Source organism: Centruroides vittatus, unplaced genomic scaffold (genome assembly GCF_030686945.1).
Source record: "Centruroides vittatus isolate TY-2023 unplaced genomic scaffold, ASM3068694v2 contig_694, whole genome shotgun sequence".
NCBI classification, from domain to species: Eukaryota; Metazoa; Arthropoda; class Arachnida; order Scorpiones; family Buthidae; genus Centruroides; species Centruroides vittatus.
In genome coordinates this window covers 1,177,685-1,196,914 of record NW_027122438.1, presented here as the reverse complement: position 1 = coordinate 1,196,914, position 19,230 = coordinate 1,177,685, and the positions used below count along the sequence as shown (strand labels likewise).

The 19,230-nt window shown below is 27.8% G+C and overlaps 1 protein-coding gene across 1 annotated transcript in view; it reads left to right on the top strand.

Annotated features, from left to right (window-relative positions):
* Window positions 1-19,230, top strand: part of LOC136980366 (apoptosis-stimulating of p53 protein 1-like) — a 60,343-nt gene that overhangs the window by 4,962 nt on the left and 36,151 nt on the right. The window contains 3 exon segments of the mRNA XM_067276465.1: window positions 245-386; window positions 846-953; window positions 7,180-7,235. Coding sequence (XP_067132566.1) covers window positions 245-386; window positions 846-953; window positions 7,180-7,235 — 306 coding nt within the window.

Genomic DNA, 19,230 nt, shown 5'->3' with positions numbered 1-19,230 from the left:
TCAAAATTTTTAAAAGGGAAGCCATTCGTTTTTTAGACAGGCAAGCTTACCGGCGTATCTAAATGTCAAACCAAACAGATTCCAATGCCTGTATTCGAAGATAGATTAGGTAGGCAACGTCTATCTGTACACTTCAAATAAAAAATCCATTTCTTTATATTTCTAGAAATTTAAAAAATAAAATAAAATAAAATAAAAATATGAGATTTTTTAAAAATAAAATAATAAATTATTAATTTGTTAGATAATTCTCAAAGTTTATTGCGATGGTGTGCAAGCCACTGAAGTTCCTATAACACCAGATTCGACTGGAAGAGACGTCATCGATTGCTGTCGAGAACCGGGAGAAGACGATTGTCATCTGGTGGAGATTTGGAGAGGTTGCGGTAAGTTCAGATATTGCTAACCTTGTTTGCATTGTTTTTCAAATTGTTTCCTGTCTTCTTTAGATCTTGTTTATGTATCGATGACATTTCACATCTATTTAAGACTTTCGTCACAATCGCTTAAAATATTTAAAATTTTAATTAAGTTCTCTCGCGAAGCCTTCTATAATTAAATGTAGTCGTGTGTACAAAACGTTTGATGCCCTCGAGAAGTTTTCGTTTTGGATAATAACCAGTTTACGAACCATTAAATTGCATTTACTTTCGTTTCCGTGGGATTTTTTTTTAGAAGAATTGGAAGAATGACACAAAATGTCAAAATTGGCATCTTCGGTAGTTCATAAATTTCTATTTCCCGATTCGCTAGAAAATCAGAAAAAAATAAAAATAAATAAATAGTTAACTTTAATCTATTAGTTTATTTTTATAATATTGTGTTTAATTTATTTATTTAACTAGAACGTTTTGTAAGCGAAGACGAAAGACCTTGGGATATTTTGCGTCAGTGGGGACCGTACGAAAAAGAAGTTACCTTTCATCTCCGTCACAATGTTGCACAGGATTCTGGTAATTTATTAATATTAGTATCTTGTAAAATAAAATTTAAAATATTTATACCTGTAAATTTTTTATCAGCCTTATGCAAATTATGTTTATAGCGTTAGTTTTTGTAGCATTTTACAGTTGTTTTCAATAGTGTATTTGACAAGGTGACATGTCAGTAATTTTAAGGTTGCCGAAATCTTTTTACACTTTCCGTCACTGTTATTGACAGCAGGATGTTTGTCACTTTCTTCACGCTGAAGGGCTATTTTTTTGCTCATAGCTTTTTATTGATCTTTTACCGACTTCGAAGATGAAACTCGAATAGTTACTATCTTTTCGCAAACCGATATTGAAGAAGTAAGTTTTGAAATGGTAAATTGCCTTTATTCGGAAAAAATCAAATACAAGATAACTTACATCCAGCAATTTCTTTAACTAGGATAATCTAAGAGCTTGAATTCTTAGAAAATAAAAATACTACTGATATACTGTGTATTCAGTGTAACATCTGTTTTCTGAATTATTTATGAGAAACTGTGACTTAGTTTATATATGAATGAATCGTATTAAATCCATATAAATATAGTTTACAAAATAGTAACTGTCATTGAAAATACATTATTATGCATTAATAGTTTCAATTTTAAATGTATAGCGTAGATATACACACTAAATATATATCTACACGATTAAAAAATGGCATAAAATTAAGTAATTTTATAGTTTTAAATAAATTTGTAGTGTATAATAATTACGAAAATAAATTAATCTTTAGTTAATTTAATGCTTGTTTTTAATTAAAGAACGAATTATTTAATATAAAATTTTTAAACATAAATTAAGTATATAAAAGTATTAAATTGGAGTCTTTCATAATTTTTGGATGTAAAGAAAATACTTATTTTAAATTATAATACTTATTTTACTTAAGTGATGCATATTTTATATAAATTTAAATATTTTATTTAAAATATGAGATATTTAAAAGCATTTAGGCCTATAAATATAAACAGAAAACCTATTTTTAAATATATTAAATTGAATTTTTAATATTTTGAATATATGTTTTTGTGAACATTTAAATCGATAAATTTTTTATATTAAAATTGTGATGAAAGTAATTTTTGAAAGAAATTGTAATTCTAAACTCTATTTATATAACGATTCATAAATGTACAGTTTTATTGAATGATTTTCCAATTTCAACGAAGAGTAAATCGAACAATCGGTATTAAATTTATACCAAGAATTTTTTTTCTATAAATATCAAGTATTATATGATGCTTATACATTAAAAATGCATATAAATATCAAAAAACTTATTACAGATTCATAAATATTCATTGTAAAACTTCCTATTCAGAATTTATCCTTAAAACTTTTAACAAATTAAACTAATGATAAAATTTTGTTTTATTTCATAATTTATGTTAATGGTTATAGTTAAACCTTATAATTCTTAAAATGCTTTGATTCTATTAGAAACAGTACATTAAAATGTAGATAATTTATTATAAAAATTTGAATATATTATTGGAAAAGTACACTGATATCGAGTGTTCGATTTTTTTGTCGATATGGATAGTGGCACAATCAAATGCTTCCATTTTTTTTTTTTTTTTTTTTTTTTGTATATTTTAATCACTATTTTTAAATGTTTCGAATGAAAACGCTAAAGAAAAGAAAGTAATTATCAAATTTTTAAAAAGAGTTGCGTTATTAGAAAATTCTTTTAATAGTGATAAAAGTTAAGTTTTCGTTAATCTCTTCACAATAATTATGATCTTAATAAAAGTTTCGTGTCGACTGCTATTGAATCGGTGTCAAAATGTTGTGCTAAATTTAGAAAATGCGCTGAAATACTTTGTCCTACATTATCACGTTTAGACAGGACACGCAGAATTGAAAGATAGTCTTTAATAAACATTTAATTATTCGAGATAATGAACACAGTTTTGCTGCGGATATCCAAAAGTGAAATTAAATCAAAATGCAATTTAATTATTATAAGCGCCGAGTTAAATTAAATTAACAAAAGTTAAATGCGTTTGTTCCACTTTTACATGCGAACTTAGAAATGAAAAAAAAAATTCATTATTTTTTATTATATGTTTGATTTTATTTGAATGCGAACGTAATTTATTTTTAATGATAATAAAAAACTGAATTTAAAAAAAAATTGATTAATTCGTGTAATTGTGCACGATTAGTTTTTGAATCGTAGAAAACTTTTCCTGTTCAAACTTTTCTTTGGCGATTTGAAAGAAATTTCACGCGAAATTATTATATCGATGCCGATGATTGATAGATTTCATATTTAATTCAAAAAATATATTTAAATTCTGTAGTTAACTACAATGGAAATAAAAACACCTGCTGTTGTTTTTAATAACATCGCTACAGAAATATTATGCGTCATTTTGAACATGCTATTTAATACAGAAAAGACAATTTTTTTATTATTATTATTAGGAGGAAACTTTATCTTAAAACAATAGTGTTATTAGCATGCTACTATTTTATTTCGAGGAATTTAGTGTCAAAGTTCTCATGAATGAGAGATGAATAACAGAATCAGTTGGGTAATCTTAAAACGCACGCGATATTTTACTAAGAATGAATTTTCTAATATTTTATTTAGAAAGATTAATATTTTTCGGAAAACTTAAGGAATTTAATGGTTTCTAAAAAGAAAGAATGTTAACAACGTGGTTAATACTATTAGAAATTGAAGGAATAGAGGTAGTGCAAGACTGTGGTACCGGACATTGAACATCTTCGATTACTCGTGTAACAAGAAAGTAACATACGGCGTATGTTAAAGTGAATCGAACAAAACTTTGATTTCTTTATTCTTTCTTTCGGCTATTGTCAGATGAAATAAAAATGTTAAAGGCTTTTAATAGATTTTATTTATATATTTATTTATTTATTGACGAATTGTAAATGCAATGAAAATGATTTTCTATTCGTAAACTGTTTGCTTACATTAAAAATTTATTTATTGTGATTTCTCGTAATTTGTTTACTTAGTTCTAGTTTTAACAATATAATAAACTTTAGATTATTTCAAGAAGCATTTAATTATGATTTATTACAAAAATATTGGCATTAAAAGCTTATTATTTGGCATTTATGTTGGTTTAAATGGCTATTGTTTGAAAAAATGATAGACACGAACAATAGTTATTGCTGGTTAGTAGCTTGTCAATAAAAAAAAAAGTACCAATTACTTTAATTTGAGCAATTAATTCTTTTCTATCGATCAATTAGCTTTTATTAAATTTTTTAAAAGCTTTGATCGTAAATTCAAAATTATATTATCTTTTAGAAATAAAATATATTATTTAACTTTTTACAAATCAAATTTAATTTCCGAGTCAGATGAACTTAATAGATTTATTGAAATGGACGGTTCTAATTGCTTATTTTCAATTATATTAAATCTTAAAATGGAGAAATAAATTTTAATATCGATTGAAACTGAAATAAATCTTATAAGAGGTTTAAAAAAAAGTCCGTTGTGTGGAAATTCATATTTGAATTTTCAATCTGAACGTAGAGTGTTTGCTTAAAATTGTTATATTTTCTTCTTTGTAGACGTTCGATTTATATAGATATTATAGAAGTTTTATCTCAAAAAATAGGATATATATATTATTTAAACGTGTGTTTTACCATAGAATATCTACCGTATTCTATTGCTTCATTTTTATCTTCTTTCGAAATTTTTTTTTTTTTCGAATTGTCTTTTGTATTGGGTTTCAATTGCTCTTTCGCAAATGACGTTCTCGAATTACAAAAGATAATGACAAAAAAACAATGATCTATTTAAGAAGGAAGTGGTTATTCTACGGTTATTATATGTAAAAAATATAAGAAATGTCCTTCGCTTAACAATCGATATGACCTACTCTCATACGTTGACACATTGAAGTATTCAAACTAGAGGAAGTCTTTGGTATTTCAAAATTTCTTTTCTCTTACGTGCAACGAAGAGAAAATCTTATTAGTATCAAATCAACTTTCATTAAATAAATTGGGGCATATTTTAAATTTATTGTGTATTCTCGAATTAAATTCCAGTACGAGTAAATGGAAATAGATTTTGAGAAGTTTTGCTTGATAATGCCTCTCCATTCGGTCACTTTAGTACTACGAAAATACTTTTTAGCTGTCTTGTTTAACTTTCGAGAAACACGCTTCTCTTGACTGTATAATCAGATTATAGAGAATCTTCTTGCGGATGTTTGCATACGAGATGGGATGCGATAAATCTGCCGAATATATAAGCTAAGTGCTTTATAATCTAATTCTTATCAAATATGTCCATAAATACTTTTTCTTTCATTGTTAACGTAATTTCTTCATAAAAATTATCAAATAAAATATTTTACGACTTTTTACTCGTATTTTTATTCTTATTCGTGGTATAGTTTATTTCATTACTACATTTTCAACATTTAAAATTATTTCGAGTGTATTTGGATGACAAAGACTTCAAAGTTTCTCGTTATGTTTATATTCCTCGTAAAAAAAAAAAACGGGAAAACGCAGATGTCATTCAATATTTCATCTGAAAATTTAATTTTTAAAATTTCAGTTCGGAGAAAAAATAGTAAAAGAATTTTTCTTTTTAATCTTTCCGCATTGAGGAAAGAAGTTGCATCGACAGAAAGGGCAAACGGAGATCGTATTGATTTGTATGTTTCTCTTTGTTTGAAATAGGTAATTTGAAATTGAATTTTCTTTGAAACATGTATTACATTTTGAATTTCAGAAGTTCTGAACCAATTGAAATATTCATTAATTGGAAGAGGAAAAGGCCCTTTGCATTTTTAAAGTCGCCTCGCAAAGTAGCATAAGCGACCGGTTTGACAACTTTGAATCATAGGGGACGCTGACCACTTTTAAAGTTCATTCTGTCAGTCTGTTGTATTACCACCTTATATCTGTGGATTAAGTCGATTCCTGTTGTGTTCGGATGTATTTACATACGTAACGTTAGTAATTTTTGAGGTGAAAAATCAAAAAATGGATGTAGTCTGCTGACGGGATTACCGCTATGTGAACCAAGTTCAAGAAAGAACTATGAGGTAGAGTTGAGAAGGGGGAGAATCAGTTGTTTACAATATCGTATACGTGAATAACTTAGCTGATTTTACGATACATTTATTTAACTTGTATCTCTTAGCTTGTATGATTAACGATTAAAATGTTAATTAACGGGTTGCTGTATATTTAAAACGTCGTAAATTATGCAATTTTTATGATTACTTATTGAGACAATGTTATAAAATGTAGATAAAAATTTTTAAGAATGGGTGAACCTTTTTTAGGAAGTATCAACATTCCAAGAAGCAAAACTCGTTTCTGCACTTTATCCCAGGGCTATTCCTATTCATTCAGTTAGTTTCCAATATAATCAATCACATTTCGGTTTGATTTAAGATAAAAACCCATTAAACAATATGAATTTTAGAATATTCCAAAAAATCCCGATTTTTTTTTACTAGTGTATGATGCAATCAAGTTCAGCAATATCTCGGGGGAAAAAAATAGAAAGGGGAAAAAGTTATAGTTATTCAGGTCATTGACCACTTTGAATGGTTTTAACTAGAGAAATTTTCTACTAGGTCAATTGTATATTTTAGTTATAAATTTGATATTTTTTAGTGCCACTAGAAGAAAATTAAGGTATATTTTCCATTCTCTAACATCGATAACATCGATAGGAAAAGCGAATAGAATAATAAATAATAAAGCCTACCATTAATAAACTAGTAGATTTTGTAATAAACTTATGTTTTTTTTCCTATCTGTTTACATTATTTATTTTGTAAACCATTAAAACATTGCATGAAGCCAGTTTCATATATTATTGAATGATTATAAAATTGTTTGCGTATAATTATATTATCTGGAAAATATAAATAATTCATTATTACATTGCTGATGATTAGTTCCAAACCATTAAAATTAAAATTTGATTTCTGCAAGATTTGAAAATTGAATAAATGAATTTATTTTTAAATATCAAATACTTGTTTTGGTATTCTTCTGTTGCCTATTTTTAGAACATAAACAAGTTTTGTGATTTAAAAATTTTATAAGATACAATATCTTAAAAATTATTAATGCTTAGAACAATAATTTAATATTCTTTTTATTAATTATTCATTGTATATATATATATATATATATCTTTATTAATTTTAAGTAAACTTATTTTTTTTAAATTTTTTAGGGGGCTCTTCACAACATAAACCAGATATGAGGGAATTGTTAAATTGGGCAGAAAAAGTAAGTAAAAGAGTTTATTGATTTTCTTTTTGTGTTGCAGAAAATGTAAATGTGGGTGATATTGCATAAGTAAATGTAAAATATATGATTTGTTTATTTTTCTCACCCTGTAACTGAACATTTTGCATAATATATTTATAGAATTATGCAGTTTTTGGCTGTAGTTGTTTTTGAGATAAATTTAAAAAACAGAAAGATTTATTTGTTTAAAAATACATAAAAGATTTTTTAAAATTAGTTTACATTTGAACATTTTTAATTAAAGTTTTGATAATTTAAAGAGGTTTGTTTATTTTTTAGAAATAAAATATAAAATTTACAAAGATATTCAAACAAATTATAAAAATTGTAGCTTAGCTTATTTATACTATAAAGAAATATTTTCTCATTTCTTTCAATATATAAATATACGTTTTGGAAAATACACAAACATATCTTCGATACGAAAGATAAATAAAAATTTCAATTATAACTGTAACAATCCGGAAGAAATTTTTATTAATTCATCTGTAGGAGGAACAATTCTTATCTGAGTATTTAAAAATATAATATAAATAGATTTGTTTGTTTTAGATATTTTTTCTTAAAGCTAAATTAAATTTAATTAGATGTTTTTAGTATTTTATAGTAGAGTTGATAGAGTTACAATCTTAAATATTTTCTCAAAAAGTTTCATTTTTAATCAATAATATAACTTATATATTAAAGTTATTAAGGATCTAGAAATAGAAAGCTGATGGATTAGAATCGATTACATTTAGAAGTTAATGGATTTAAATTAAACGAGATAGGAAATTAGCTCTTACTGTGGATTACACTGGAGGTCAGTTTGGTATTCCTTTACTTGGTATTACTTAACCACTTTGAACAGACCTTTTACTATTAGAATATGCCATTTATTCTCATTACACTCCGTTGCCAAGTAACGCTCATTATAATACTTCCCCTTCCATTTGTCTAGTGAAAATGATAGATCCGTTTGACGAACTTACGAATTGTTTGGTGTGATTAAAGAGAATTTTAGCACAAATACAGATTAAAACTCGGGTTCATGCATCCAGAAATTGCGATCGTGTAAATGGAAATAATTTACATAGATTGAAACATAAGGATAATAAATTTTAAAGATTAATTACTTTTTGCGACAGTGTACACTCGAAATTTTTATTAAAAGCTATAAATTTTTACTTTAATTCTCGAATAAAATCGCTTAACCGAGAAAAATTTTCTGCTCCATATCTCAATGCCGTATATCTTTAGAATTTCGATTCCTCAAATTGTGTGAAAGAAAGGATAGAATCAAATTTTATAATTAAAGCACGAATTAAATTATTTGGAAACTTTTGCTGCAAAACGGGCATTCCAGAACGTCTTCGTAAACGTTAGAAAGATTTAAGCTACTTAAACAGAAATATCAAAGCCGAACTATTGCGTCAGTTTTTATCCACTTAAAAACCAGATGCCTCAACTCTAAGAAAGATAAAAGTAAACCGACGATAATCTTACTATTAGGAAGTTAAGTCGGCTTTTGCAAAGCGAATATAAAATCTAAAAGTAAAAGCTTTAATTGAGCCTATAAAAGTGAAATCTTATTATTTAAATATACATTTTAAACAGTATTGCAAATAGAATTTCTTTCTTTAAATTTAACTTTAAATGAGTGAAGAAAATTAGCTATTTCTTCAGTTTATTAGATAGAATCCGAAATATGCTTAAGTCAGTTTATTTCATTAAAGAGAGTGTTTAAGTAAAATTATTTACTTTTTTTTTATACTCTCGACTGACATCTATTGAAACAAGAGCAGCTGCTTATTCTCTCCATCGGAGACTTACAAATGGGGTGCTCGTCGAATAAGACTATCGATATCAGAAGTGTTATATTAATCTCGTTACTGGAGAAGTTAGTGAGAGAGGAGTTGGCATTCCCCAGAGAGATAATCTGTCTTATGTTAAGAACCTCAGTTAAGCCTGATTTAGCAAGCTTATCCGCCGATACCAAAGTACTAGATTAGCCTATACAGTATATCATATTTTCGTAAGTTTTTAATGAATTATTCATCCGCTAAAAATTCTTACTATTGTGAAAATCGTTAGCCATTTTTTTTTGCCGCCGGTTACTTTTTCCACAGTTTTCCAGTTTATTCGTTATGAGAAAAGATATTAAATTTCCACTTCAAGAAAATCTTATGCAATTAAAAATCAGTTTTCAATTAACGGAATCCGCGAGGAAAGTTAAAAAAGCTATATTAATTAAAAGGCATCGATCCGAGCATGTATTTGCGACATACTTTTTCGTAAAAAGCTCGGTTTCATCGAGTATTTTTGATGATTTTTTTTGTGACAAAATTTCATATATACAGGTATTAGCGTATGTTTTTGGCCTGTTCTATTGATTGAACCTTTATATTTAAAATACATTTTTTAAAAGAGAGTTATGATTTGAATTACATGTCAATGTATCATATTTTCTTTAAGAATGATTATAAAGAAATAAAGTGAAGGAGCACGAAAGTAGATGATGATCCGGTTTCTACTAGCTTCGTGACGGTGATATTTACTCTGCGCAAGCGTGACTCTATTATCTTCTTAATTACGTTCATGAAAAATTAAAATAATCCTAAAGTTTATATTTGTTTTTAATTATTCAAAGAGAGATTAAATTGATTAATTAATCCATTTTTAATGGGTCATTTATCCATCATGAACACGATATCGTCTCGATATGATTTTTAAAATATGTATTGCTTGATTAAAAATTTCATAAAATGTAAATTTTTATTGAAGAAACGGATGATAACCCGTTAATATCATGTAAATCCAAAACGACCGAATAACCTTTTAATGCAATCCGAGTTCAAATTAATATGAATAATTACATATGTGAAGAAATCCGGTTTTGTTGGAAAACAATGCGAAAGTTTTCGAATTTTTAATGCGGAATCCTTCATTTTGAAGAGATATATTCTAGTATTATGTAATATTAATTTGTTGTTGGTTGTGTTTAGCCAGCAGGAGGCGACCCTCCGTATGCGTTTGTATGGTTATCTGAATTCCAAACACATATCAACTACGCAATTCATCGGTAGGAACTGGTCTGAAAGCAAGGAAGTGTGACCTGTATTAACGGAACAGTTTGACTGTCAGTGACCTTTGCCGGAGGCTGACGCTGTCGCTAACAGAACGACGATGCTGTTGACACACTTTCTTCTCTTCCTTGTCATGTTCGACAAGAGAATGAGCACCTGTAGAGAAGTAATATTTTTAAAATATAAATAAATAAGACAAATACGAGGATTGCAAATCAAGCAACCCTCTATCTTAATTTTATGCAGATGTTATAGGTTAAATCAGTGCGACATACAATAACTGTCAAGCTCCATCCGAGAAAAAAATTTCATTTGTAATTCAAAATACATTTTCCCCGCATTTCTTTAATTATTTGCATAATATAATAAATATTTGATGCTTTTAAAATGATTTGCTTTTTGACTCAAGGCTAAATGCTTTTTTTTTTGTTTTGTTTTTTTATCTGCTGATCGAAAGAAAAGAAATTAGACTGTATGATGCACCTATATTTTTCATATCATGATTTATAGCTCGGAATATGGGGAGGAATATCTTGAGATCTGATATATATATAAGGTGAAATTGAATTAATTTATTAAATATGAAATAATAGAAGAATAAAATCTGCCACCTGATAGTCGAAATTTAATATCGGTGGAACAAGTGAATAGAATTCTTTTCGGAATAAAAGAAGAAAAAAATTTAATCACTGTTGAATGGACACACCAAACGAATACCAGTCATGAAAAAAATATGAAGCATCGGATGGAATTTCAAGATCTACAAATACGGAAAGGTTTTCGGCTTCTCTCTCACAAACTTACATTTATTTTAAAGCGATCCAATATGAATTCGCTAGATAAACGTAAATGTTTAATTGTAAAAAAAAAAAAAATGTGTATTTGCCATAATCAGAAAGAGAAACATGGTTATTTGTATTCTATTCTACAAACGAACGTGTTTAAAGTATTGTATAGTCAATATTAAATAAAAGTTTCCCCGCTGCTATTGACTATTTAAACTCCATTCTGTTTCAATCTACTCGAAATAACATAACACTAAAGGGAACGTTAACCTTTAAGTTTCTCTTTATATTCTTAAGTGGTTTTGACGTAATGGGACATCTGAATTTTCTGTACTGATTATTTCTATTCTGTTTGTGTAAATTTAAAATTAACAATGAACTTATAAAATAGTTATTCATTTTAGCTGTACGGTTAAGTTTTACAGCTATTAGACAAGGCTTTCATTACTTATTACTTTAATGGAGAGAATATATGTTGGATAATTGTATATAAACAATAATATTAATTATTTATTTTGATAAATAGGATACTGAATTACAATTTTATCTTCTGGCAAACAACAAACTTTAAAATCCTTGGTAAAAATTGAAATTTCTTGGCTGTGGTTTTTGGCAAGAATTCGTTTTTTCGATCGAATATTTTATTTTTTGTGTTTTTTATTTCCATAAAATTTTTCTTCAGTTTTCAGCCCGAAACAAACGATTCAATTTGTTTAAAACCATTCTAAATTTTAATTCTTATTTCCTAATTATTTACCCAATCATTTTTCTGATTACTGCCTTTAAACTTTCTACATTTTAACATGAATAATGTATTTTTAAGCTTATAAGGTTGAAAGCACACGCTTTTTTAGATTTATTATCTGATGACGTCAATCTAAAAAATAACCATATTGTTTCTTTTTTTAAAAGTATTAAAAATTAATAAAAAAATGAATGACTTTTCAAATATTTCTTCTGCATTTGAAGAGAAGAAATGTTATAATACTTTATGTCTTGGTGGATTATTGATAGAAACTCGGAAATTTTTTTGATACATTAAAAGAAAGATTTATCCAGAATGAAAATGCAAATACCTACCATATTTATTTTATGAAAAAATTCTATTTGTGATATAAATGATTAAATATCGCATTATTCTCGTTAGAAATGAATAGAATTTCCTCTTTTTTCTTTGTATTCACAACTAAAATATTTTAAAATGTAGAGTACAATAAAATGAAAATATCCGGATGCTGTAAAAATAACAATATTTGAATGTAATTTAAATTTTAATTAAATATTGATAGAATATTGAAGTTATAAATGAACCGAATAAGGAAAACAATGGAATTTCAAAGAATAATTATAACATTTGTATTTATCGTTCGTGTTGACGAGATATTTTTGAAATAAGTTTTATTGCTGAATAACTTTATATTTCATTATATATTTTCGAATATGAAATGATTTGATAAAATAGCTGCTCACTTAATGCTCTTTCTAGTTTAGAAAGTGACGCATTGTAATAAAAAATAGTTCCTTTTGTGCATTCAGACATTGGTATAAACGTCGTCTTAAGCGTGAATGAAAAAGAAATTCCTTGAGGTTTGCTGGACCATTATAAACATCAAAATACAACAGGCAGATGTATTATATTACAGTTTGTTTTGTCAGACACCTTGACACTTTTAAGTGCGAATTGAATTGGGTATTTAACTGTTCTTTAAACGACAGACGTAATGATAATTAATTCTGCTCTACATTTTGCATCCTCATTCATAAATTCTATCTTCCTTATTGTGAAAAATGTTTTTTGTACATCAAAATTTGATTTTTCATTGTTTAACTTGCAACACATAAATCTAAGAAATAATTCGTTAAGATATAAATCATTAATTACATAAAGTGTGTCCTCTTGTATGTGCAAACTTACATATTTTAAATGCTTTTTATCAACATTAAAATTTATTATGTTGAAACAGAAATAAAAGTATTTTACATTATAAATTAAATCTTCATAAATAAATTTATAATTCGTATAAAATATATGTGTGTCTTATCTATTCGAAAACGATAAGATGTTATTTCATTATAATTAAATCATTGTTTTATTTGCATATTTTTTATTTTTCCTCTTGTTTCAAAATCAAAACAATTATGTTATTCGAATAAATTAATTAGTTGTCATTGTTTAATGTAGATATTACTTTTATTTTGTTCGCGTTTAATAAAAATATTATAAATGTTAATTATTTTATTAAAAAGTTTAATATCTACTTTCGTAAAAATATATTTAAGATTTAATGTTATACTTCACCTTAAATTAGTACAAAAGTTAGAAAGTATCGTATTTCAAAGGATATTTTGTGCAGTTATTTAATAAATTTTCTATTTAAAAAGCGTTCTGTTTCGTATTCATAAAGTAAAATTTATATATTTATTTATTATTTATTTTTTTGTTTTCTCTGCAAAATCAAAGAAAATTGCACTCTTCTTTAGTTTTAGTAAGCATAAGCAAAATTTCACGATTATATCGAACCTAGTAAATGAATTTAATTATACATAAAATTTATTATTTATGAAATATTAAATTTCAAAATACAATTTTCTTTCGATGAAATTCAAAACTTTTAGTTTTGAAAATGTTTGTAATTCGAACGGAAATTTATTTCTAATACAATAATTAATGGATAGAAAAAGTAATTACTTGCTTTCGTTTCAATTCGATATATTTTTATTTTTATTTTAAATAGAAAATAATTCGAATGCTTAGGTTATTTTCTTCGGAAAAGTTTCCAATTGTACTGTACAAGTTGTCCATAAGAAATCCTCTTCTTCAAACTCTATCAGATTTATTTAGTTCTCTCTTGTCAGATCGATATTCTTCTTTTTAAAAGCGATCATATATTTGGATCGATCAAGATGCTTCAGTTCAACATCTTTACTATTTAATGTTTATTGCCATAAATATCCCAAATACTTTACTCCATCCGATTTAATGATTTTCCAAATAATTATAACATTAATTGAAGCTAATTAACTATTTCATCTTTTAAATACTTTTACTTAGTTTTAAATGTTAAAAATTATAATTGAGACAGCGTAATTATTCGAATTTATTGAGTGCATTCAAATTTAAGAAATTGATAATTTCTCAAACAAAAGATCAATTATACATTTTTTTTTTCCTGTACCTTCCCCTTTGAAGATTTAGTATTCAAAAGCTAATTAGTCTGGGAATAATAATTAGACAAGGTAATAAAAATTCATTTAGAGAATTATTAGTGTTGGCTAGTGTCGTTATTTTGTTGCAGAACCGAATATCTTTTGAAAATAAACAATTGTTTATTACCGTATGAGCGATTTGATTGAAATTTATGCAACGTTTTCTGTAATTTAAATTGCCGCAACTATCTGCTTTATGAGTAGACATATATCATTTATCAATCGTAAAGCCCGTAATGAACTGCAAGCTGGAGTCACAGCATTGGAAATTCTCGTACGTATATTATGGTAACGATACTAGTAATAGTTCAACAATCAAATCCGGAAGATTCGTTTTGAATAGTCATTACTTCCCTCTAGCTTAATGGTACGGACCGGCAGAATTTCTCCTTTCTAAAAATGCACACCCTACATTCCGTCACGTCTTTTTAGGACCACCCTTCGGGGGTGAAGTGGTCTCGTCCGTTCGTGACGTCATCCGCACCACGTGACTGCCACCGAGACGGCAAATGGTGCGACGCCGTGCCACGTCCATTTTGGTGATAGAGGACAGGTGCAGCTATTAAGTATGGTGTTGGTAAGTAAGCCCTTTAAATTCCCTATAGCAAAACACATTCGATTAGGTCAAATTAAAAATATCCGCTCGAACGACGAGTAACGGTAACGATTATAAAACAAGAACGATCGCAGTACATACAATTCGATGTACAGGTGTACTTTTTGACTAGTGTTTTAATACTTTGTAACAATATATTTCATAGCATACAACGTTTGAAATTTGACAGGAAAATATTTCGTTTGTAAAAAGAAGTGCTATTGGCTAAATAAATGCTTGTGTCAACTGTTTAGCCGCTATGATGGGAGTGGCCGGTATCGTTCAACTCTTTGGAACCTGCAAAGATGATATTTGTACTAATCCAGGGGCGTTGTTGTCCAAAGCTGCCAACTGACCTTGAAGTGGTTGCATATTATGTTTAGAAAGGGGTGTGGCTTATCGGACTATTAAACAATAGTAACATTGTAATTTAAATAACAGTAAAAATACTTAATGTCAGGTATGAAGTATATAAGAATTAGAGCGCATCGCTGTCAGTAATACTATAAAACGAGTTTGTTGATATTAAGAAATTCCACAAGTGAAGTTTTAATGGCACTTTATTTATTGTTAATCAATTTTTTTGTTTTTCTTTTACTTTTGTAAATAAAAGTTTTATTTTTCCCAGATGCTAATAATTTATACTCGGAAAATTCCGTAAAATAAGTGCGGTAATGAGAGTAGTGGTTTTGTTTGTTTTGCGAATAAAATAATTATAATTATTCAACTTCTAATTTATTGCTAACTAGATTAAGTAAAATTTATTTAGCGTTTTCGTAAGTACTTAATTTATGGGAGTTCAAATTACATTATTAAGTTTTAATAATTTTGAATTGGATGATCCATCATTTTTTACCATTGGGAAATATAGAGAAAATGTTACTGCATCAGGAAGTCCACTGAAAGACAATTAAGGCTGAGTGGAGAGTTATGCTGTCTATTGGCTGTAAATAGCCTCATTGAAACTGTAGATGTGCCGTTCTTAACGGGATCTTACCTGCCTGCTTGTTATGGGAGTTGTGCACGCCACTGAAATGCTCTTAGCACTGATTTGATGAATCCGGATTTAACATATTAATGTTGAATAACTATTCCGGAAGCACATCCGAATCTTGTTACTTTGTACAATGCATATTTAAAAATTCAATACTTTGTTTAAATTTTATATAATTTGCGGAAACGAAAAGATTCTATTTATTAAATTATAAAACGCGTGTAAATCTATATATTTACATGTTATAATCTCTTTTAAACGTTTGCTGGACGTTTTGTTGTTAATTTTTATTAATATATTTAAATGTTTTTTATTGTAATTCATCAATTTATTGTAAAGTTTTGTTTATTTGACAAATCACGATTAAACATGCATTTTATGTTAAACAACTGTTGATGTGTTAATCTAAAGTTTGTTATAAAAATATTTTTTTTAATGTAAATTGTGTATTGTATACAGAACATTCTTTAAAAAAATATATAAAAAGTTAATATAAAACATTTTTGAAAATAATGTTTTATATGGGGTTGATTCTTCATACTTGTTTTTCGTTCGGTGCAAAATATTATTTTCTGTTTTTAATATTTATAATTCACGCTTGAAATATAAATTCAGTGGCTTATATTTTTATCAGTAAGAGGTCAGTCTCTGCCCTCAACCAAATTAAATTAGTTATTTGCCGTTCATTTGACGTATCCATCCACTGAACAATGTAGCCTTACGACCCGTTATTGTATTCCATTGCGCATGATCCGAATACGCTCTTCATTTACGCCTCACTAAATTCGATCTGAGAGGGGGGAAACATTATTGTGTTCTTAAGCATCTTCCAAAACTTTTTTCGAATTTTATAAAATTCTTTAGCGCTCTCCCTCCCTCGCTCTTTTCATTTTTCTCGTCCAAAATTTCTGTAATCGAAATTTTTAACTTAACCGAAATTTCTGAATTTTTGAGTGAAGCGTGTTTGTCATATAAATTAAAACAACGTATATACATCTTTTATTTAAAATGAAAATGAAAATTCAATAAGTGCGGATACCTGTTGGAAAATCATTGCACTACAGGAAAGGATTTAATCAATTTACAATCACTTAACACGTTAATTAAATGTCAAAACGTGCGATGGAACGTAATAATTTTAGCAACGATAAGCTTACCACAATTCAATTCTGCAATAATCATTTTAATATGCTCCGGGTGCATTAAGGCTGTATAAAAACCGAAAACGTCTGTTATTAAAAAGAAAAAAAAAAGTAATGTTAATTTCTTCCCTTACTTCTCTTTCCTAACGGTTAATCAATAGATACAGTGTAGTGAGGTGATAAAATAATGTATCACAAACAGGTCAGTTTTAATATTTATAAGATTTGCACATAAATATTGATGGATACGTGGACGTAAATTCTGTAATAATATAGCCCATACAGATGCAAAATAATGAAGCAATAAATGACTCTCGTAGTAAAAACTTTATATCGCAATATGCCTTTTACTAATTTGGATAATTATGCGAATATGAATAATGATCCGTTAGTTTTAATGCGTTTTACATATGTAATATACGTACATATATGTAATGTTTACGAATTAAAACTTGATTTTTTACTTCACGTCGATTATTTCGTTTTTATATAAGTATTTTCGATTAATTTCGTCTTGTTTTTATCCGCCATCTGACAGATAGATTTCGGGTTTAATAATAACTAAGTATCAAATCTCTTGTGGAGAATCAGGAGAATGTTTGTTGGTGACCAATTTCACCTCTCTTATTCTTTCAATACCGTGTGTTGTTCGAATTTATTGTAGCAAACAGTTTCGTTTTATTGCTGGAATGGAAAGTCACGTTGAAAAATTAAATTATAAACAATTGGAAATAGAAAAATGTGAACCGTTTCATTTCTTACATTAATTTTAGAAAATATTTCTTACAAAGAATAGTCTTTTATAAAAATAAAATTATATTTTAATTTATATGTTTTTCCTGTTTTAGATATATGCAATTGTATGTGACTATATCTGAAATAAATTGAAAACTAAATATTTTGCTGTTTTTCTTATGATAATATTTAGCAGAAGCAGACAGATGTTATCTTTTGGGTGTAAATTATTTTGCTTTCTGTTTGATATCTTATTGAGCCGTTTGTATACTTTCCGAATACAATCGCAAACAAAACTTTACAAGTTTAACTGGCTCGTGCATTAGATAACGCTGATTGCTTATTTGAATTTATCTGGTATTATCATAGAAACCAATCCGCTTAATGATAATTTTCGAGTCAATCAACTAACGAGGAGGTGGGGCGACCTACCATGACCTACCTGTGGGTCAGCCGACACTTCCGGTGATTGTTCGTTCCCACGATGCCACCTGCTGTTTCTATGTGACGGGCCTCCCGTGTCACGTGATACGTAGGCAGGACTGTTGTCACTCATAAAAAACACTACGGTGTGATATATTAATTTTATTAACGCGATACGAGATATGTTGTCAGTATCTTCGATGCCAAGTCTGTGCCTTTTAAAAAGTGTTGTACATACACTGTAAAATCGTTATAAAATGTATTTAATAATACTGTGCTGGAAATCAATCACTGTTAAAATTTTTATTTCTACATTAAAATATTTTTATCGTTGACCTCCTTTTTGGTGGATAATATATATATAGGCCCAATATCTATTTACATTACAAATTTTGTTTATCGTAATGTTATATTTTTACTTGCTAAATATATAGGTTATGTAAATTAAGTATTAAAAAGTTTCATTCTTCTTTAACGGATAATTTATGTTGAATGATGAACATCATTCAACAGAAAGAAATTTTTTTATTTAATTTGAACATAATTAAAATGTAAACAATAAATGTTTTCTAATTAAATTTATTTTTGTTCAATTATTCACAAATTTGTTTTGCCACCTGACTAAATTTTACTCTCAAGCCTTACTGTATATGTCCTCACTTCATAGTGGATAACCACAAGAATAAGGAACGAAAAATAAAATTTTAGTCCGAGTCATTCGCGAAGCCCGTCAGTGGCCAAGTGGATAAAAGTACTGAACATCGGTAGTTACTTGGTCGTGGGTTCGCGTCTCTCCACGGAGATGGCCACGCAGAGTTTACCGGGTTTTCCTCACGTTATTAACACCTAAATAGTGGCGTTTCCCATAGAAAGTCCTCCCGGGAGGCATTTTTCCTCTGCAGATGGCCCACGCGTCGTGTTGTCATAACCAAATAAACCCAACCGAATTATTTGTTATAATACGAGCATGGATCGAATTCGAACCCAGATCGCTATATGATCTGTAATTATGAGGTAATTTCTAATGA